We start from the raw sequence: 21812 nt of genomic DNA, 5'->3' as shown, positions 1-21812 counted from the left end.
ATCCCTACCCCAACCATTTTCAATGTTAACTTCAATGGGGTTAAGGACGACCCAAGGATTCCAGAAAGCAATGACCATAAATGTGAGCATTCTCCAATCGCCACATGTCCAGTATTTTCTTGACGATAATCAAATATTTTCTTTGGGCGAAATCGTTTTGCATGGCCCGCTGCCCCGGGTAAGCGGAGTTTGTACATTTTAGACCATTCCATTGGTCCTTAAGTGAAATCTCCACCCGGGAACCGGCCCATGCAAAACGAACTCGCCCATTGATTCTGACTGGGTCCTGTATATCGTTTAATCATGTCACATGACCTTGATTTGACGCTTTTTCATCAAACTGTCCCGTTTTCTTTTGGTCAGCAGCACCATCCTCAGACACTTGCTTTTATTTTTTGGTCTAATTCTCATTTTTGTCAAATAAAGGCTATAATTCAGGTCATGTCACATTATTAACAAAAACACAGGGCCCTAATGATGACAAATAATAATAGTAATTTGGTTGTTTTGATCCTAAAGTTACACAACAGAAAAGTGGCATTTAAAACATCTGGTTACTAAAACACTCCTTCAGAACAATGGATTTATGTGTATGTCTGATGTCTGTATGGCATACAGTTTTTCTTTATGGTACATAGCAGTGGTGGGCTTGTAAAGATGAAAACACAACAATTGTGAAAGCAAACATTTTATTTACTTCCAACAATAGCAGAAGTTGAAAACAACCTATAATAGAAAAAAACAAAAAACGGTCCAATTTCACCATTTATTGGGTACATTTTCTTCACAAATTGCCACAGTGCAACTTCCCATGAATCCCAAATCTGAGCAAGATGATGGGTTCATAGAGCTACAGTTCATGGTGTGATCAGTTTCAGCCTCAAATCGTGGATTTCATCACATTAACCCGTTTAGTCCTCCTTATCGGCCAAGTCGTTCTGATCAAAGTACCTATGTAAAAAAATATATATATATGATTATCAAATGACAAGTTTTCCTGGCTGTGAGTGTTTGTGAAGTCAAATAACGTAGCTTACCTTGCAACAAGGCAGATCATCAAGTTTAGAGGAGACAACCTTTCATCTTCCTGGCTTTCCTGTAATGGTAAAGAAAGAAAAAATTAAGAATGACTATCATACCCTGATCAAACATTATCATGCAAACATTTGAGCATCTGATGTATTTGAACTTTACCCATAAGGAAGTTGGTTTGCAACCTCTCATCTCAACATCCATTAATACCAGCCACTATATCATCCTACCAGATTGGCCCGCACTTCAGAACTCCGTCTGGCCAGCTGTCTTATTAGGGAATGTGCTTCAGGGAGAAGAGGTTTCTCAAGGCAAGCCAGCAGTGCATACAGCCATCTTCCCTAGAGAAGTTGAACACATATTAGCCATGAAAGCATCATGGTTGGGGTAAATTCCATTTAAAATTCCAGTCAATTCAGAAAGTAAACTGAAATTCCAATGTCAATTCCAAATACTCTTCAATGCTTTTTATTTGGGACAATTTGGAATTGGGTTTACTTTCTGAATTGACTGGAATAGATATGAAATTGACCCCAAACCTGGAAAGTATTAAAAATGCCAAATTGTCTTGATGACGTTAAAGAAACTGAACTTACCAACTGTGGGACAAACTCTCTCTCTTCAAACCAGTTTATCAAGTACTCCAAAACTGCAGAGATTGTGGCCTAGTAGGGAAGATATAATTGAGTGTCAAACAAGAGTACCGTCATTGTGGTCATGATTAGAAGCATCAATTGATGAGGGAGGATTGCAGTGAGTGTCATGCCAATGCTGTGAAAACACTCACTTGATTTAATCTGCTCACTATGCTAAGGAAAGGTGGAAAACCAACCTGGTGAAACAAATGGTTAAATATCAGACACATGATTAATGGCAAACTCTTCATACAAAAATCTTACATGATGTATATTATCTATGGTCAGATATTTCCACTTTAACAGGGGTTCTTAAAGGTAACTCTCAATCCCAATTTCAGCATTTGCCCAAAACCTTCAAATAATAAAAAATAAAATGCATTCAGATGAGAAGTTGTGGCTGGGGGAGAATTGCTCATAGATATTCATTTTTGGGGTGGGTAAACATTATTGTACCGGAGCCAGACACTTTCTCACAAAAGCATAATAACTACATTATGCTACACAAGCATAAAATGTTTGGCTTTAGACAGTTAGTTAAGGCACTAAATTCTAGACATCTATTGTCACTTGCGGTGTAAATTCAAATCCCCCATGGGGCGTAATTGTTTTGTTGTTGAAACGTGAACTCACATTTATTTCAGTATTGTGTTGGGAAGAAAAGTGCAATCATCACCTTGAAAATGAAAATTAGGGGCTCAATTCAATTCAACCAGCATTGCAGTATTTAATCCAACTGTAAAATGAACTCACAGATTAGGTTTTTATACAGTACCCAAGACCACAACTACTACGAGGGCGACGCCTCTCACAGGTAGGCGTTCACTTTTCAGAATTAGAAGTGTGGGCACGGAATGAATATTGAAAATAAAGCATATGAAGAAAAAAGATATCTGCCCAATGTGGGATTAGAACTCACAACTATTGAACTAAGAGCCAAACTATCATGGTTCAAACACACCAAAACAGTCGTGAAGAGGGCATCACAACACCTTTTCCCCCCTCAGGAGACTGAAAAGATTTGGCTTGGGTCTCCAGATCCTCAAAAAGTTCTACAGCTGCACAGCAAGAGCATCCTGCTAGGCAACTGCTAAGCATCTGACCGTAAGGCGCTACAGAGGGTAGTGCGTACGGCCCAGTACATCACTGGGGCCAAGCTTCCTGCTACCCAGGACCTATTTACTTGGCGGTGTCAGAGGAAGGCCCAAAAAATTGTCAAAGACTCCAGTCAACCAAGCCATAGACTGTTCTCTCTGCTACCGCACAGCAAACGGTACCGGAGCGCCACGTCTAGGTCCAAAAGGCTCTTTAACAGCTTCTACCCCCAGCCATAAGACTGCTGAACAATTCATCAAATTATTTTACACTGCTGCTACTCACTGTTTATTATCTATGCATAGTCACTTTACCCCTACCTACATGTACAAGTTACCTCGACTAACCTGTACTCCCGCACATTGACTCAGTACCGGTACCCCCTGTATATAGGCTCCCGGGTGGCACAGCGGTCTAAGGCACTGCATCTCAGTGCAAGAGGCGTCACTATAGTACCTGGTTCGATTCCAGGCTGTATCACATCTGGCCGTGATTGGGAGTCCCATAGGGCGGCGCACAATTGGCCCAGTGTCGTCCGGAGTTGGCCGTCATTGGAAATAAGAATTTGTTCTTAACCGACTTGCCTAGTTAAATAAAGGTTAAATATATATTTTTTGAATTATGTTTAAAAAATATAGCCTCGGTATTGTTATTTTATTGTGTTACTTTGCATTTTATTTTATTTAGTAAATATTTTCTAAACTATTTCTTGAACTGCATTGTTGGTTAAGGGCTTATAAGTAAGAATTTCACGGTAAGGTCTACACCTGTTGTTGTCATGTGACAAATAAAATTTGATTTGAACTGTGTCATAGCAGACTGCACCACCAATCAGTCATCACCACTGAGGAAAAAAAACAAATACTTTGACATGACCACCACTGTCATCTATTTCTTGTTACAATGGATGTAGACACGAATATAAACATATAATCCTCATAGCCTACATGTTTTTTTCTCGTAAAAGCACAGTGTATGAAATGGTAAGCAAAAACATTGAATTTGGTCATCTGCGGAAATGTGTCTTACTGCATTTTGAATTTGGTGTAAGGTCAGTAGTTTAGTCATGGAAGTATCATTCAAAATATATTGGCACACTCCACTTAGCAAGACCATTGCCAAATTAGGCAGGCTTTCACCTGCTTTTATAGTAAGCTTTGAGGTGGGACCACCCAGCACATCTTGAAGGGGGTGTACTTCATACCAAACCCTCCCTTGAGATGACGTAGAGGCACCTTCTCAAGGTGCCTCTACATCACGATTTCAATGGTAGAGTTAAACCGCAACAGGGAAAGAGCTAGATTTACTGCTAAACTATATCACTTTTGCAACAAACTGTCAATCTGAAGACATTAAATGACGTTTCACTATAACTTACTCAAAAACATCTGGTTTTCAATTAAATAAATGTTTTTTCATTAAAGTTACTCTTTAAACTTTTTCAGCTCGAGACCCAAATGAGAAATGTACCATCCTCCCATGACCCAAATCGTCCTCCCATGACCCAAATTAAGAAAAAATAGTGTGAGACTATAGATGAATTCTTATAACTCGTGACCCACTGCTCACATGCCCAGGGCCCGCTTTGGGTCTGGACCCATAGTTTACGAAACCCTGGTCTAAAAGATTACCTTCACATAATCAAGGCCTCGATCTTCAGCACCAGGGTCAATGGGAGGGGAGTTCAAATAAACATTTTCACCCAGGCAGAACTTTTTCCATTGTTCCTCCGCATCCTGTTTTGGCTGGAGATAGACAAAACACATAGTTAGAGAGGGTGTTGTATTTTACAATTCACTTTTACCAATAACAACAAAAAATCATAATCTCATACTCACCATTAACACATTGTCATCCAATGCATGACCACTCCAGTGTTGTCTATGCTTACTGATACTCTGCAAGTAGTAAAACATGATCAGAATAACTCACTTCAACCCAACGTGACAAATAACTTGAAATGTATAGGGGATAATACAATCTACAGCTACCTGTCTTATTTCTGAGAAGTTGCTGACTTGCTGTCGCTGCCATTTTAAACTCGGTGAAAATCCTTGTGGAGCAGCTTGGCAACCTGTGAGCTACCAAATAGAAGAGTTGTCAAGAAATTATACATACATAGATAAATAGATACATACATACATACATACATACGTACATACATACATACATACATACATACATACATACATAGTCGGACAGACTCTGTCGGTCTCTCTCACGCTCTGTCTCTCTAGTTACATTTTATTTGTGGCTGTGGCCTATATGCTGAAACTTACCGACACGTTCACTGATTGTTTCTTCCTCAATTTCTTTGGATCAATCTTCGCCACCACAACATCAGGACAGAGAGACGCCTCTAATCTGAAAAAAAGAGAAAGGCGGCGTAATTTTTTTATTACATGAATGCGTGTTTCCTGGGAATATGCGTGAAAACTATGAAAAGACAGAGCAATGCGGGACTTACTGAACCTGTCTCAAATACTCCTGGGGATTTCTTGGAGGCTCGTTTAGATTGAAGTCTTCGCCAGTGTCGCATGTTTCCACAGGCAGAAGCCTGGGCATCAGTTCCTCCACGTCGGATTTCATGCTGAAACTCCAAACTATTTGCTCAGTGTCGGATTGATATACTGTTAGGTTAACAGGCAACTAATGACACTTGCATTTACTACTGTACTTCTGTTATCACGTTATAAAGGTTGTTTTGTTGGATAAGGACACAAGTCTCACATCAAAATAAACTTTGACGCCATTTTGTTTCAAGTGCGAATCATGACGCGTATAGAATGTGCCCGTTGCCATGGCGATTTAAAGATAACGCTACATGTGTATTTTGGCATTCCAAATTCCACAGGTCAAGGTCTACAACATAATTTTCCACGCGTTGCTTTCCAACATAATGACCAATAACATATTGTTTTAACAACAAAATATACTATACGCCATAATTACTGTACAAATAATTAAAATCACCCAAAGGGAGATACTTCTCCAATAAACATTGATTGTTTGTATTGCTTATAGATCAGCCCTTGCCTTGGTAAATTAAATCGTTCTTGTTGCAAGCACTGTTGCCACGTTAATCATTACTCCTCAGTTACATTGTATCTTGATTCCCTCCTCATTTAGCCATTGAAACATGTTTACTTGTTGAGATGTGACTGCAACAACTTGAAGGCAATGTCCATTTGGCACAATGGAATTCAACGCAACATGACTATTCAGCTTGGAACCGTTTCACCAAAGTTTTTTTAACTACCCAGTTTCACTGTGGACCATTCTACATGACAGGACTTTCCAGCGTCGATATGGCTGCTTTACAGATATACATTTGGACATTTACTATTTTCATTTTTCCAACTCTAACTTGGGGATTGCTGTCTGACTTCAAAATTTGTGGCGACTCTGAATGTGAAAGTAAGTAGATAACAAGAAAATAAGTGGTTAGGCTATGTGCAGCACATATTACAAATTAATAATTCATACATTACCTTGTGTGGCTTTTGTGTGTATAGGCTTGCTGAGTCGGGTCAGGGCCACAAGAGATCACAGAGGAAAGGATTGTAGATTCCTGAACTTCAAAAAAGGGGATGTGATATTTGTTTACCACAAACTCTCTGGCAAAAGAGATGATCTATGGGCAGGAAGTGTAAGTGGTTTTTTTTTGTCACTGAAATTACATTGAATAACATATATTTTGTTGTAAGTTTGTTATGCAATAATGTTTTGTGCCCTATGCTGTATTTCAGATTGACAGACGATTTGGTTATTTCCCAAAAGACGCTGTGAAAGTTGATGAAATTTATGCAAACACAGAGAAAGAAGTGGCCACACAGGTAATCTTTCCACTTTATTACTCTATGAATTTTAGGCCTACTGAATGTATGGTTATAGATGTGTATTGAAGGGTGAATAAGCAGTGCTTTAAATATTTTTGTTAAACACATTCTGTTAATTAAACATACTCTTATGTTCCTTTTAGAAACAAGACTTCTTCTGCATAGATGAGTATGGCTCATTAATTGATAATGACTCCAGTGAGTGGGACAATGAAGAAAATCTAGTTTCAGAATTTCAGGAAATTGCAGCCAATGATGCTCAGGATTCTAAAACTTCCAAAGATGCCTTTCTGTCCCAAAGTTTTGCACAGAGCAGTGATGAAACAGGAAACAAAGATGCCATTCAGGCTGTAATGGAAGACTTCTCTGATGATACCAAACCTGCACCTAGCGAACAAGGTGGGTCTCAGTGGATTGGCTCTACAGTAACTGGATGGCTTAGTTTAGGTGGTGAAAGCCCTGGTGATAATCCCAAAGAAGACAACCCAGAACAAGAGTCTTTCAGGAGCAGGAAACTTTCTTTGGACATTGATGCAAACCAATTGAAGGAAGAGACGAAAAATACGGAAAACTCTGGCTGGTTTGGCAATGGACTGACTAGCGCCTTTGGTTTTGGTCAAAAAGCTCCAGAGGAGGAGAAGCCCATTGAAAAGGAAGTGGAAGAGCAACCCCCACCCTCTAACTCCTGGCTGAATATTGGCATTAAAGATATCTTACATTTTGATCAATCTAATCAGGATAAAGTTGAAGAGAGAGTAGAAGCAGCAGGCAGAGATGAATCGACAGGCACAATAGACCCACAGGACCTTGGCACAAGTCAGTCTCATCATGATGCCACAGTGGAGCAAATAAAAGAAACAGAGCACCAGAGAGATGATAACACTGGTAAGAAGGCAGAGAGAACAGAGACACACCCCTCAAAACCTGTTAAGGATTATAACCAAGAGGACCGTCATAGTCAGGAAGAAGATGGTGAGTTAAGAAAAGAGGAAGATGCAGGGTGGTATGGTAGCATCTATAACAATATTGTTGGCCTTTATGGAGAACAGGGTGATGTTGAGGAGGAGGATATACTTATAGCTGAGGATGAAGAGGATAAAGATATCAGCCTTCAGTTAGAAACAGAAACAGAGTCACAGTCTGTGTTCTCATCCATGTTTGACACTCTGGTATCACCGTTTCAGGCCAATACAACTAACAATTATAAAAATGCCCAAAGTGATGAGGTAACAGATATAAAACCGGCAGAAGCAGATGGAGATACAGAGATCTCCCTTACTTCTCAGACGGCTATCCCATATGATTCTACTGAGGCTTCTGTAGGTAGGAAGGATGATAATGATGGTAATGACAGCAATGAGCCTCCACATCCCCCTCCATTAGATATAGATAAGGTTCAGAGTGCCAATAAAATACTTGAAACTAGCAAGTATATGTCTTTGTCCAACGACCCTCAATTACAAGACACAACCAGAATAGTGAATCTTGAAGTTGATCCTGAAAAAGCTATAGCTGAGATGGAAGTTGTTGATCAAGAGCAATTTCCTTCCTCTGATCATTCCAAGGAGTGGCACGTTGAGACCGATCCCATAGATAACATAGGGTTTATAAACATTATCCTTGACCCAGTGTTAGACTCAACTATACTAAATGCTGACACTACAAGTAACAATCTTCAATTTGATAAAGGTAATGATGATGGGGAAAGTTGTATTGTGGACAAAGCATCTGAGATAGAGGAAGCAGATTCAACTAATGAAGTTACTGAGACAGAGGGGCTAGAACCAGGGAAAATAGTTGAAGTTGAGAGAGACCATGGGGATCAAGCAACTCTCCCTACACATGTCTTTGAAAATACACAGAGCAGTTCCGGACCTGATGCTAAAATTGAAATGTATCCTGACAGCTCAGATCTAGTTCCCTCTGAGACAGGAGCAGGAAATGAACAACAACAGACAGAAATCCTTGATAAGGCAGACATAGAAAACATGTCAGTGGACGATTTCATTCATGTCCACAGGGTGTCCCATGAATCTCAAAAAGACAGTGATGAGAAAAACGTCCTGAATGATAGATCTGGGATGACGGATGACCAGACGACAGCAAATGAGGACAGTAATCTGCTGCTAAATGACAGAAATCACACAGATGACAGTAATGAAATGCTGGAGGCATTCAAACAGCTACTTGGAAATAGCAAGTATATGTCTTTGTCCCACGACCCTCAATTACAGGACACAACCGGAATAGTGAATCTTGAAGATGATCCTGAAAAATCTATAGCTGAGTTCAGTGAAAATGATGAGCACGATTCTGTAGGTAGATTAGAGCTAGATGATGTCACTACTAATGAACCTGTCAGTTCCCAAGGAGATGTAGAGCCAAAGCAATTAGTGTCGGACCCCAAACCAGACAATGAAGAGGACTTGAAAATATCAACTGTGCTCCCCGAAGCGCTTTTGCATGATAGTGATGAGAATGCCCTTAATCACCATGAAGACAGTCCTGCTGTTGACCTTGCTGAAAATAGCCTGGATGATTTTGAGACTGATCATTCAGTTGGTCAGGATGCTTTAGAAGGCTCAGGGATTCTAAATCTCTCTGATTCGATTCCTATTCAGACAAAAGCAGAAACACTGACAGAGGAACTACCTGATGTGTCTGTAATGCACGCTGAGGTGGAGGACATTGACACTACAGGTATTGAAGTGGTATCCTCCAATCAGAAAGGAGACGACAGTATTCTAGTGCCTCAGAGCCCAGCAGAAGAGGACAGTGGGGACAGAGTAGGGATGCTATATGGTCAGACAAGCATGCCAGGTACAGAGGATGCTTCAGTGCTGGAGGAGGTCACACAGACACCTGACCCCCATCTGCATGATGCTCAGGACCCTCACATAGCTGAACTTATCCTGAACCTATCTTTAGTTGAACCTGTCATAGTTGATCCAGTCATTGAAAATGTATCAGGAGAGGAAGGACATCATTTGATTACCTCAAGAGAGGATGGGGAAAGTAAGGACAAGAATGAGAATACATTAGAGGTACCAGATAAGAATGTTCATGTTGGAGACATAGATTCAGTTTTTCTCAAAGACTGGTTATCTTCTAACTATGAGGAAAGTAATTCCAATGTAATGGAAGTTGTTGATCAAGAGGAATTTTCCTCCTCTGATCATTTCAAGGAGTGGCGCGTTGAGGCCGATTCTGTAGATAACATAGGGTTGATAAACATTACCCTTGACCCAGTGTTAGACTCAACTATACTAAATGCTGACACTACAAGTAACAATCTTCTATCTGATAAAGGTAATGATGATGGGGAATGTTATATTGTGGACAAAGCATCTGAGATAAAGGAAGCAGATTCAACTAATGAAGTTACTGAGACAGAGGGGCTAGAACCAGGGAAAATAGTTGAAGTTGAGAGAGACCATGGGGATCAAGCAACTCTCCCTACACATGTCTTTGAAAATACACAGAGCAGTTCCAGACCTGATGCTAAAATTGAAATGTATCCTGACAGCTCAGAGCTAGTTCCCCCTGAGACAGAAATAGGAAATGAACAACGACAGACAGAAATCCTTGAGGAGGCAGACACAGAAAACATGTCAGTAGAAGATTTCATTCATGTCCACAGGGAGTCCCATGAATCTCAAAAAGACAGTTATGAGAAAAATGTCCCGAATGATAGATCTGGGATGACGCGTGACCAGACGAAAGCAATTGAGGACTGTAATCTGCCGCTAGATGACAGGAATCACATCTCATCAGTCAGTAGCCAGGAAGTACATTCAAAAGGGACCAAAGGATTGTATAATGAGATCACTCTAGAAAACGAGAGAGCACAGGAATTAGGCCTACAGGATAGGGAAACCAATGATGGACGAAATAGCTTTGATCAGTCACATGCAGTTAGTCAGCTTTCCCCCACTGATGAAGCTTATGATGTCATTACTCAGTCAGAGAGAACAATAGACCATGATACATTGTATTCAGGTGAGAATTTCCTCTCAGACAGTTGGTCTAATTATCAAGAAGCAACAGATGTAAAGAGCACAATTAGTGATGAAGATAGGCAGCAGGATTTTGAAAAGGTGGACGTGATTGAGAAGGATGATTTTGAGAAAATCAGTTATCGGGATATTGAATCTATTCACAATGTTGAAAGAGAGGGTGAGACTTCCACTTCTCACAGTGAACCCCCTGAAAAGCAAGACATGCCATCAGATCAGATAGTAGGCCTAGACCCCACTCAAGAAGATATTGTAAACAAATCAACTTCTTACAGTGAACCCCTTGAAAATCAAGACATGCCATCTGACCAGTATTCAGTAGGGCCCCCTCAAGAGGAAATCACGGACACATCAGTCAACAAGGGTACTAGGAGTTTCTTTGAAAATGCTATGGACTTTTTGATCCAAAGCACCGACATCAAAGACTTAAAAGACCCAGAACCAAAGGGGCAAGAAGAGGAGGAACAAGAACCCCCACCTGTTCTTCCTTACCTGGACCTCCATGAACCGGAACCACAGTCTCAGTCAACCTCAGTAGAAGACTCGCTAAAAGCTACAGCATTTTTGAAAGAATACAAGAATATCCAAAAGCAAATCAGCGCAGATGAAATAACTACTTTGTTGGACATGTTTGGGAAGCACAAATTCCTGTGGCTTGACTACAGCCTAGGAAGCTCAGAGACTTTGACTGATGGCCAAGATGGTGTTAATGACCTAGCTATTATATCAGACTTTGAAAGGCTCCTGCAGTATCACATTGATGAGACAAAAACTCCATCTGGTGGAGTACTGGAGGATGAAGACCAATCCAGAAAATTGGTGTCATTACGAAAACTAGAAATACTCTTGTCAAACATAAAAAACAGATTCACCCAAGTGAAAGCACCTGTCAGTATAAAAGACAATCAAGGTACTACTCAAGTAGTATGAGAAACATTTATTGATTTTGGTTGCATGTTTCTTTCTTGTCTCTTACATGTCAATATTGAAAAGGTTAGCAGTTGTCAAAGTGTTATATCTGACAACCATTTATTGACAAGGTCTTACATGTTTTAAAGATGATTTGGTATCATAATGTCTATATGTTATCCAGCAGAAACAGACAAGGCAAACTGCATCAATGATGATTGTTTCACTCGCAATGAAAACAAAGACCTAACCAACCTGAAAGGAGAACATTTCTCTGGGGAGGGAGACATCCAAACCCCAACACTAACAGACAAATGTAATGCATTTATGTCCATTCTTAAAAATAACATACTAATTATATAGATGAAAATGGTTCCATCTGTGGCTGGTAAAAATATATTATCAATTATTATGACACTCACTATTGTGTTATTTATACCTTGTAATTATATTTAACAGATAAACCTGAGCCTGCATTGATGGAATATCTTTTTTCTTCTGCACGTCAAGTCACTGGTGATGCTGTTGCTCATATGCTGACAGTTAAGGCTCTTCTAAAATGGCTCACTGTACAGGTAAGAAAGTTATATGACTACTATATCCCCCTTGTAATTTATTGAGATTAAATTAGCTAAACAGCCCATACATTTAAAATGATTGGACTGCGCTATGGATGCCTCCATCATCCTAAATAGAATGTCATATTTTTCCAAGAGAGGGAACTTCGGTTGTGGCATTGGACTTAGACAAATACATAACAGCACAATACACACATGACGATAATCATTGACTAGATAGCTGAAAAAGCTGGTCCTTTAAAACCTCTGGTATGTGTCTCTGGTATGCAACATGTCATATGCACTGCCCCTATGAGCCATCCAACACTTTGAGGAGTTGTAGTTGGCTCTGGCGACGAGGCTTTTCCACACACTATGGTAGTGCAATAACATGAGGACTTTATATTGAGAATACAGATGGAGGTTCAGGTTCAGGATGTTGACCAGGTGAGTAAAGGGTAGTGTTTTGGACACTGGGGAAAGCACTGAAAAGCTACAGGAAAGGTCAACACCCAACCAACAACAACAACTGGGGCTACTCTGATAGGGCAAGGCAGTTGACAGCAGAGGGAATTTGGTGACAATCTGTCTCAGCTGGAGGAAAAGGTCCATTTCTCCTGATTTATAGACTATTTGAGAATAGGGATAGGAGATTGACTAATATGTGTTGTTTTTCCACAATTTGCATGTTTCGTCAGCTTCAGTGTCACTTTAAATACGCCTCAGCCTGCCGGTGTGGCGTTCTACGATTGGTGACGTTGAAAATATACCAACTCAACGTTAGGCAGGAAGTGGGAGTGTTGTAACAATTACCAATAACTCTTTTGATTGAAAAGTCAGATAACATATATCATTGTAAAAGATTACAATTATATAAATCAATAAATATTAGTTTTAGGAAAAAATAAACGAAAGTGAGTCGTTTAAGTGAATCTGGCGTGCATAAAATAGCAACAACCTCCACCGTACGTTTCAGCGTGATGACGTTACCCGCTACCACTATCAGGTCCAAGTAACAGCTGAGCATTCGTTTTTTCAATGTTATCTAACATAATCCCGAAAATAATATTTAAATGAAATATTCGACAAATGGAAGATCAAACAAGTGTCGAGACAGTCGCTACTCAAGTGACTGATTTCAAAATGACAGCAAGGACCTATTACACTCTTGCCTTGGAGAAAGCGAAATATGTGAGTCACGTGTCATTCTATCTAACGTTAACTTGGACCAATCACTGCTAAAAACATCAACTGGTGTTATCAAGCAAGCTAGCCAACTACTACATCATTTTATTTGTAGGGCTGTCAGATAAGGCTTATCTAGCCAGTGTCTCGTGTCTTGTTGGCTATGAGAGCACTGTTGCCTGGTAAACTAACGTAAGCTAGCTAACTACTTAGCTAGATAACTAGCTATCTAAGTTGCTGGCTAGCTATTTAGCTTGTTGAGGCTCCTTATAGCATTGACAATCACTTTACTTCTCAGTAACTCACAACAAGTTGTCTCTGTGTTTGGAGGAAGTTGGACGTTTGAACTATCATGTATCCACAATCCAGGACCTGAAACAAAAATCTATAGCAGATCTATAATGATTGTCATTTCTCTGATTTTAATAATACTTTAAAAAAAGATTATTATATATATTTTTCTTTCTACCCAGGTCGTGTCATCCTTTCCTGATGACATAAGGCCAGGTCCTGACCTGTATGGACTGCCATGGGAAGCTGTCATCGTCACTGCCTTACTGGGGTTGGGCACCCTTCTATTGTTCAGCTGCAGGTTCTACCAATGTGTAAGTTGTCTGATATTATTATCAGCATGCAAGTATAGGGATGAACAACCACATTCTTTATTTTGATTGGCGAGTGACCAAGCTCACAAAATTGTTCCATTGTTTCCACAGATAAAGAGCAGACTGTATTCAAGCAAAGAGAGGCGGATGGGCCTGAAGGTGGCTGAACTATTAGAGGAAAAGTGCAAAGTCCTTGAGACGTTGAGTGACGTTCAACAAAATGTGAGGCCTATGTCAAATAATCCTGTGTGTGTGTGACTGACTGGATTTGCAAACTATTCAATGCAATTCCCTTTGAAATTACATGTTTTGTATTGACCTGTGTGTTATGAATGCCTTTGCTACTGTTTATGTTTATTCATGTACCTTTTTAGTATGAAGAACTGGAAACTGCCCTGCGGAATAGTGGCGTTTTGGCTCATGTCGCAGAGAGAGAGGATCTGGAGGTAAGACAGAGATACTACACGGTATGATTGTTCTCAATACTGAAGAAACATTCCCATATATCACAGCTAAATAACACTGCCAAGTGGTATAAAAGGACTTTGTGTGACTTTCAAGTCCCAGTAAAACTATAATGGTGTCCTCCTCAGGTGATGTCCCAGAAGCTGAAACAGTCAAATACACAACTTGAAAATGATATAGAAAAGTTAAAGGAGGACCTGAATATCCAAAGAGCGAGGAGGTTGCAGCAGGAGGAGACAGTGAGTTTACCTTTGGACTTCTTTCTCATCACCTTTTCCTGTGTTTTGATGTTTATGCGTTGACATGTTTCAGCTATTGTTATTATTTTCCGTTTTCCTCTCTGCTCTCATATTTCATTTTTTTTTTTTTTTGAGTTGTGGTGTTGTGTGCAATTCTTCAGATTGCAGATATGCAGGAAACCTTGAAAACCTTAGAAGAAGAAACCAGGGACCTCAAGTCCCAGATAGAACAGGTAAAGTCTGATCTCCCCATTACAATGTTATATATTGTGAACAACATGTTAATTGTAATTCCTTCCCATAAGGCATTTTAAATCTGTTGACACAGTCAGAGCCAGGTTAGATGTAACTCATTCTGTTATCATTTCAGGCACAGACAACCCTGAAAATATTTGACGTGAACAGTGAAAGGAATCAGAATAATCTGGAGGCAGCAAAAGAAGAGAAGGTGTTGCTCCAGGAGAAAAATGGCCAGGTATGTGACCTGACATCTAAAATGTAAATTTTCATCTATATCTAGGCCTACTCATGAATCAGAGCCATAGATGCAGTATCTATGTGTGTGGCTCTGTCACTAATAGTGGTGTATACTCCAGTTCCATATCAGCCTTTGTTGCCATTAATGCAAAACAAGGCATTTGAAGTTTCTTGTTACACAAAGAACCTGCATGGGTTGTCCTGAACAGAAAGCAGAAAGAGTCCTATAGTCTGGTGGGGTCCTCACCCTCTCCCCCTCTTCCCACAGCTGGTCCAGGAGGCAGAGGGCTGGGGGGAGCGGATGAGTGAGCTGGAGGAGGAGATGAGGATGTGTGAGAGCACCTACACTGGAATGCTGCAGGATGCTACCAACAAAGATGAGCGCATCAAGGTTTGCATTCATATTACTGCACTGGCAAAAACCACATGCAGTAAGATGTCTAAAACAAATATTTGTGTACCTTGCCCTGTACTGGAAAAACCAGTCAACACCCACTGAAGATTACTTGGGGTTTCAAGTTAAACACCCTAAATGGCTCAACCTATTTAGGCCTATGATAAGCTTCATAATGGAAATCCTTTTGCTTGTTATGTAATAATAAATTGCATGTACTGTGTGTGGTATGTGTATGTGGACACCCCTTTTGAATTAGTGGATTTGGCTATTTCAGCCACACCTGTTGCTGACAGGTATATAAAATCGAGCACACAGCCATGCAATCTCCATAAGAACATTGGCAGTAGAATGGCCTGACTCTAGAGCTCAGTGACTTCCACCGTGGCACCGTCATAGGATAGCACCTTTCCAACAAGTCAGTACGTCAAATTTCTGCCCTGCTAGAGCTCCCCTGGTAAGCTATGTTATTGTGAAGTGGAAACGTCTAGGAGCAACAGTGGCAGGCCACACAAGCTCACAGAAAGGGACCACTGAATTGCTTAGCATGTGAAAATCATCTGTCCTCGGTTTCAACACTCACAACCGAGTTCCAAACTGCCTCTGGACTTAACGTCAGCACAATAACTTTTTGTGTCCTTGGCTGAGCAGCCGCACACAAGCCTAAGATCACCATGCGCAATGCCAAGCGTTGGCTGGAGTGGTGTAAAGCTCGCTGCTATTGGACTCTGGAACAGTGGAAATGTTTTCTCTGGAGTGATGAATCACGCTTCACCATCTGGCAATCTGACGTACGAATCTGGGTTTGGGGCTGTTTTTCATGGTTTGGGTTAGGCCCCTTAGTTCCAGTGACGGGAAATCTTAATACTACAGCATACAATGACATTGTAGACAATTCTATGCTTCCATCTTTGTGGCAACAGTTTGGGGAAGGCCCTTTCCTGTCCAGCATAATGCCCCCGTGCACAAAATGAGGTCAATACAGAAATTGTTTGTCAAGATCAGTGTGGAAGAACATTACTGGCCTGTACAGAGCCCTGACCTCAATCCCATCAAACACATTTTGGATGAATTGGAACAGAAGAGTGGAGGTTGTTAGAGCAGCAAAGGGCGGACCAACTCCATGTTAACGCCCATGATTTTAGAATGAGGTGTTCGACAAGCAGTTGTCAACGTACTTTTGGACATGTAGTTTATGTGTTTTGTTGCATGTATACAACACAAGTTCTCAAGAGTAAAATAAAGTTGAAGTTTGAATGGTAAAGCCTTCTCTCTCCATCAGTCCTTGACAGACTGCCTGTTGAAGATGAAGGACTGGGACTCGGTGCTGGAGGACGGCACCAACAGAGAGGAGAGGAGTGGGACACAAGGGACAGAGAATGGAGAAGGACAAGGTGAGATTCTCTTAATGATGTATACAAGGCTGACCACTTAAAAAATAAATATATATATATTTCACCTTTATTTAACCAGGTAGGCCAGTTGAGAACAAGTTCTCATTTACAACTGCAACCTGGCCAAGATAAAGCAAAGCAGTGCGACACAAACAACAACACAGAGTTACACATGGAATAAACAAACGTATAGTCAATAACACAATAGAAAGAAATCTATGTACAGTGTGTGCAAATGAGGTAAGGCAATAAATAGGCCGTAGTGGCGAAGTAATTACAATTTAGCAATTAAACACGGGAGTGATTGATGTGCAGAAGATGAATGTGCAAGTAGAGATAGTGGGGTGCAAAAACAAAATAACAGTATGGGGAGGAGGTAGTTGGATGGGCTATTTACAGATGGGCTATGTACAGGTGCAATGATCTCTGAGCTGCTCTGACAGCTGATGCTTAAAGTTAGTGAGGGAGATATGAGTCTCCAGCTTCATTGATTTTTATATATATATATATATATATATATATATATATATATATATATATATATATATATATATATATATATATATATATATATATTTTTTTTTTGCAATTCGTTCCAGTCATTGGCAGCAGAGAACTGGAAGGAAAGGCGGCCAAAGGAGGAATTGGCTTTGGGGGTGACCAGTGAAATATACCTGGTGGAGTGCGTGCTACGGGTGGGTGCTGCTATGGTGACCAGTGAGCTGCGATAAGGCGGGGCTTTACCTAGTAGAGACCTTATAGATGACCTGGAGCCAGTGGGTTTGGTGACGAATATGAAGCGAGGGCCAGCCAACGAGAGCATAGAGGTCGCAGTGGTGGGTAGTATATGGGGCTTTGGTGACAAAACGGATGGCACTGTGGTAGACTGCATCCAATGTGCTGAGTAGAGTGTTGGAGGCTATTTTGTAAATGACATCGCCGAAGTCAAGGATCGGTAGGATAGTCGGTTTTACGAGGGTATGTTTGGCAGCATGAGTGAAGGATGCTTTGTTGCGAAATAGGAAGCCGATTCTAGATTTAATTTTGGATTGGAGATACTTAATGTGAGTCTGGAAGGAGAGTTTACAGTCTAACCAGACACCTAGGTAGTTGTCCACATATTCTAAGTCAGAACCGTCCAGAGTAGTGATGCTGGACAGGCGGGCAGGTGCGGACAGCGATTGGTTGAAGAGCATGCATTTAGTTTTACTTGCATTTAAGAGCAGGAGGCCACGGAAGGAGAGTAAGGCATGGTCAACAGGCTTTTGCTCACCATCTCTTTGGATCGTTTTTTAAGGAGTCAAGATATTGACTGAGGGGTGTCTACATATGTGTATGTGTCTTCCCACATTTAACTTATTTGTTAGTTTTTTTTGTTCCACAGATAACCATCAACGACAAAGAATACAGAAACTCATTCATGCAGCCAAGGTATGTCTTCTCTTCAACAACTGAAATGATGGCTTAAAAACAAAACTCTTATCAGCGATAAATGGAAGATATGAGACTTGTTTGTTTTGTTTTTTTCCCTTCTCTTTAGATGAATGCAGACTTGAAGTCGGTGGATGAAGACAAGGACAGGGTGTTTGCTAAGCTAGCAGATGAAGTCAAGGCCAAGGAGGACCTCCAAGGTAAGCAGAGTAGTCAGCTGTTCAATAGTAATTCCTCTGATCACGGTGGGTAACAAAACAACGTTTGTTTCATAATGTACATAAAATGAAGGTCTATTGAAAGACGCTTCAATAGCTGTTTTCATGATAACAGACAATTTTTACATTTTAGTAATTTAGCAGATGCTCTTATCCAGAGCGACTTACAGTTAGTGCATTAATCTTAAAATAGCTAGGTGAGAACCACATATCGCAATCATAGTAAGTAAACGTTTTCCTCAATGAGGTAGCTATTAGCAAAGTCAGTGCAAGTAGGAAAAGACAAATACTAGGGTTAGTTCAAAAAGCGAGGGTGTTTTGGGAATAATCAAGATGCAAAGACAAAAGGTCGGTTTCCCAGACACAGATTAAAGGGATACTTAGCATTACTAGTAAATACCCATAGACTTCCAGTTATTGCACTAAAGCTAGTTAGCATTGGTTCGTGAAACTACCTCTCACTTCCTTCATACTGGACAGAGATACATTAAACTGGTATCCAAGTTCATCTGACTTTGGGGAAGTCGATTAAAGGGCCTCATTACCAAAATCCCAAAGTATCTCTTTGAGCCTAGACCTGGACTAAACACCTTTACTGTTGTGTTGCAGAGGGGGTTAAGAAACTGGAGAATGAGAAGGCCTCTCTGCAGACAGACAGTGAGAAGTACACGGGCCAGGTGCAGAGACTCCAGCAGAAACTGCAGATCATGACAGAGATGTTCCAGGAGAATGAGCTCAAACTACACAGGTACTCTACGGGAGCCACACCAACGCTGACCCAAATGCACAGCTTCATCTATAAACATTCAAATCAAATAACATTTTATTGGTCACATACACATGATGTTATTGCGGGTGTAGCGCAATTCTTGTGCTTCTAGCTCTGACAGTGCAGTAATATCTAACAAATAATAAATTACACAACATATACACACATCTAAGTAGGAATGAATTAAGACTATATACATATGGACGAGCGATGTCAGAGCGGAACGGACTAAGGTACAGTAGAATAGTATAGAAAAACAGTATATACATATGAGATGAGTAATGCAAGATATGTAAGAATTAAGTGTCTAAGATACCATAGAATACAGTATATACATATGAGAAGTGTAATGCCAGATATGTAAAACATTATTCAAGTGACTAGTGTTCCATTCCTTAAAGTGGCCAGTGATTCCTAGTCTATGCCTATAGGCAGCAGTCTCTAATGTGCTGTGATGGCTGTTAGAAGCTGTTTTTCAGTCTCTCGGTTCCAGCTTTGATGGACCTGTATTGACCTCGCCTTCTGGATGATAGCGGGGTGAACAGGCAGTGGCTCAGGTGGTTGATGTCCTTGATGATCTTTTTGGCCTTCCTTACTCCCTGTTCAAAAAATGTAGAACCAAGAAACAGATATAGCCCTTGGTTCACTCCAGACCTGACTGCCCTTGACCAGCACAAAAACATCCTGTGGCGTACTGCATTAGCATCAAATAGCCCCCGTGATATGCAACTTTTCAGGGAAGTTAGGAACCAATATACACAGGCAGTTAGGAAAGCAAAGGCTAGCTTTTTCAAGCAGAAATTTGCATCCTGTAGCGCAAACTCCAAAAAGTTCTGGGACACTGTAAAGTCCATGGAGAATAAGAGCACCTCCTCCCAGCTGCCCACTGCACTGAGGCTAGGAAACACTGTCACCACCGATAAATCCACGATAATTGAGAATTTCAATAAGCCTTTTTTTACGGCTGGCCATGCTTTCCACCTGGCTACCCCTACCCCGGTCAACAGCTCTGCACCCCCCACAGCAACTTGCCCAAGCCTCCCACATTTCTCCTTCACCCAAATTCAGATCGCTGATGTTCTGAAAGATCTGCAAAATCTGGACCCCTACAAATCAGCCGGCTAGACAATCTGGACCCTCTCTTTCTAAAATGATCTGCCGAAATTGTTGCAACCCCTATTACTAGCCTGTTCAACCTCTTTCGTATAGTCTGGTCATGGGTGCACCTCAGCCACGCTCAAGGTCCTAAACGATATCATAACCGCCATTGAAAAGAGACAATACTGTGCAGCTGTATTCATTGACCTGGCCAAGGCTTTCGACTCTGTCAATCACCACATCCTTATTGGCAGACTCAACAGCCTTGGTTTCTCAAATGACTGCCTCGCCTGGTTCACCAACTACTTCTCTGATAGAGTTCAGTGTGTCAAATCGGAGGGCCTGTTGTCCAGATCTCTGGCAGTCTCCATGGGGGTGCCACAGGGTTCAATTCTCGGGCCGACTTTTTTTCTCTGTATACATCAATGTCGCTCTTGCTGCTGATTCTCTGATCCACCTCTACGCAGACACGCACAAATATTAGGCAGGTGAGTATTCTGATCTCATTGTTTCTATTCACATTTTCGAACTCCAAAACCATATAAACTTGAATGCTTATTGGATTTAATCATTTTCAGGTGATATGTATTTGTGTAATGAGGGAGGGTGTGGCGCAAGTGAATAACACCTTATATCAAGGTGTGCATAATTATTAGGCAGCCTCATTACCTCAGGTAAAATGGGCCAAAAAATAAATTTAACTGACACTGAAAAAACAAAAATGTAAAATGCCTTTCAGACACTCTTTAAATGGCTAAACTATTGAGGTGTGACCACCAGACATTCAAACGTTTTGTTGCGAATAGTCAACTGGGGCGCAAAAAAACACACGGGGAAGAAAAGGCACAAATTAACTGCAAAAGACTTGAGAAGAATTAAACGTCAAACTACCAGGAATCCATTATCCTCCAGTGCCACCGTATTCCAGAACTGCAACCTACCTGGAGTGTTCAGAAGTACAAGGTGTCAAGTGCTCAGAGACATGGCCAAGGTCAAGAAGACTGAAACAAGACCACCACTGAATAAGATTCACAAGTTGAAGTGTCAAGATTGAAAAACCTGTCTTCAGGTATTTCTTTGCTCAAAGGTTTTATGGACAGATGAAATGAAAGTGACTCTTGATGGACCAAATGGATGGGCCTGTGGCTGGATCAGTAATGGACACAGGGCACCACTTTGAGTCAGGTGCCAGCAAGGTGAAGGAGGGGTACTGGTATGGGCTACTATCATTGAGGATGAGGTAGTTGGATCTTTTCGGGTTGAAGATGGACTGAAACTCAACTCCCAAACCTACTGCCAGTTTCTGGAAGATTCTTTCGTCAAACAGTGGTACAGGAAGAAGTCCTCAGCATTCTAGAAGGCCATGATCTTTATGCAGGACAATGCTCCATCACATGCATCCAAGTACTCCACTGCTTGGCTAGCCAGCAAGGGCCTCAAAGATGCCTGAATAA

General features: G+C 40.9%; 2 protein-coding genes across 19 annotated transcripts in view; one reads left to right on the top strand and one right to left on the bottom strand.

Annotated features, from left to right (window-relative positions):
* Positions 1 to 672: 672 nt before the first annotated feature.
* Positions 673 to 6365, bottom strand: gemin2 (gem (nuclear organelle) associated protein 2). 2 transcript variants are annotated; one of them, XM_045723584.1, is made up of 11 exons: positions 6254 to 6365; positions 5230 to 5352; positions 5042 to 5126; positions 4754 to 4843; positions 4601 to 4660; positions 4394 to 4507; positions 1820 to 1864; positions 1629 to 1697; positions 1263 to 1373; positions 1038 to 1096; positions 673 to 951 (listed from the first exon to the last, which is right to left on the bottom strand). In XM_045723584.1, the coding sequence occupies exons 2-11, from the start codon at positions 5349 to 5351 to the stop codon at positions 912 to 914; spliced, it is 795 nt and encodes a 264-aa protein (XP_045579540.1). In that variant the 5' UTR covers position 5352; positions 6254 to 6365; the 3' UTR covers positions 673 to 911. The 2 variants fall into 2 exon arrangements, with proteins under 2 accessions (XP_045579540.1, XP_014066612.1); XM_014211137.3 differs by lacking the exon at positions 6254 to 6365 and having other exon boundaries at positions 5230 to 5680.
* The window catches only part of LOC106611179 (melanoma inhibitory activity protein 2), a 32154-nt gene continuing 16146 nt past the window's right edge, over positions 5805 to 21812 (top strand). For 2 of the 17 annotated variants that reach the window (XM_014211125.3, XM_014211121.3), the window contains exons 1-17: positions 5805 to 6179; positions 6278 to 6411; positions 6512 to 6598; positions 6745 to 11527; positions 11711 to 11842; positions 11986 to 12101; positions 13742 to 13873; positions 13985 to 14095; positions 14248 to 14319; positions 14467 to 14577; positions 14739 to 14810; positions 14948 to 15052; positions 15323 to 15445; positions 16731 to 16842; positions 18227 to 18273; positions 18383 to 18473; positions 19101 to 19239. In XM_014211125.3, coding sequence (XP_014066600.3) covers positions 6047 to 6179; positions 6278 to 6411; positions 6512 to 6598; positions 6745 to 11527; positions 11711 to 11842; positions 11986 to 12101; positions 13742 to 13873; positions 13985 to 14095; positions 14248 to 14319; positions 14467 to 14577; positions 14739 to 14810; positions 14948 to 15052; positions 15323 to 15445; positions 16731 to 16842; positions 18227 to 18273; positions 18383 to 18473; positions 19101 to 19239 — 6500 coding nt within the window. In that variant the 5' untranslated portion in view covers positions 5805 to 6046. Of the gene's footprint in view, positions 6180 to 6277; positions 6412 to 6511; positions 6599 to 6744; positions 11528 to 11710; positions 11843 to 11985; positions 12102 to 12392; positions 12531 to 13047; positions 13275 to 13741; positions 13874 to 13984; positions 14096 to 14247; positions 14320 to 14466; positions 14578 to 14738; positions 14811 to 14947; positions 15053 to 15322; positions 15446 to 16730; positions 16843 to 18226; positions 18274 to 18382; positions 18474 to 19100; positions 19240 to 21812 lie in introns of those variants that run through there. The other 15 variants (XM_045723575.2, XM_014211122.3, XM_014211124.3 and 12 more) reach the window with 15 other exon arrangements.

This window comes from Salmo salar, chromosome 09, assembly GCF_965601325.2.
Source record: "Salmo salar chromosome 09, fSalSal1, whole genome shotgun sequence".
Lineage (NCBI taxonomy): Eukaryota > Metazoa > Chordata > Actinopteri > Salmoniformes > Salmonidae > Salmo > Salmo salar.
The sequence above is the reverse complement of the archived record's forward strand: the minus strand, read 5'-3'. Positions and strand labels throughout refer to the sequence as shown.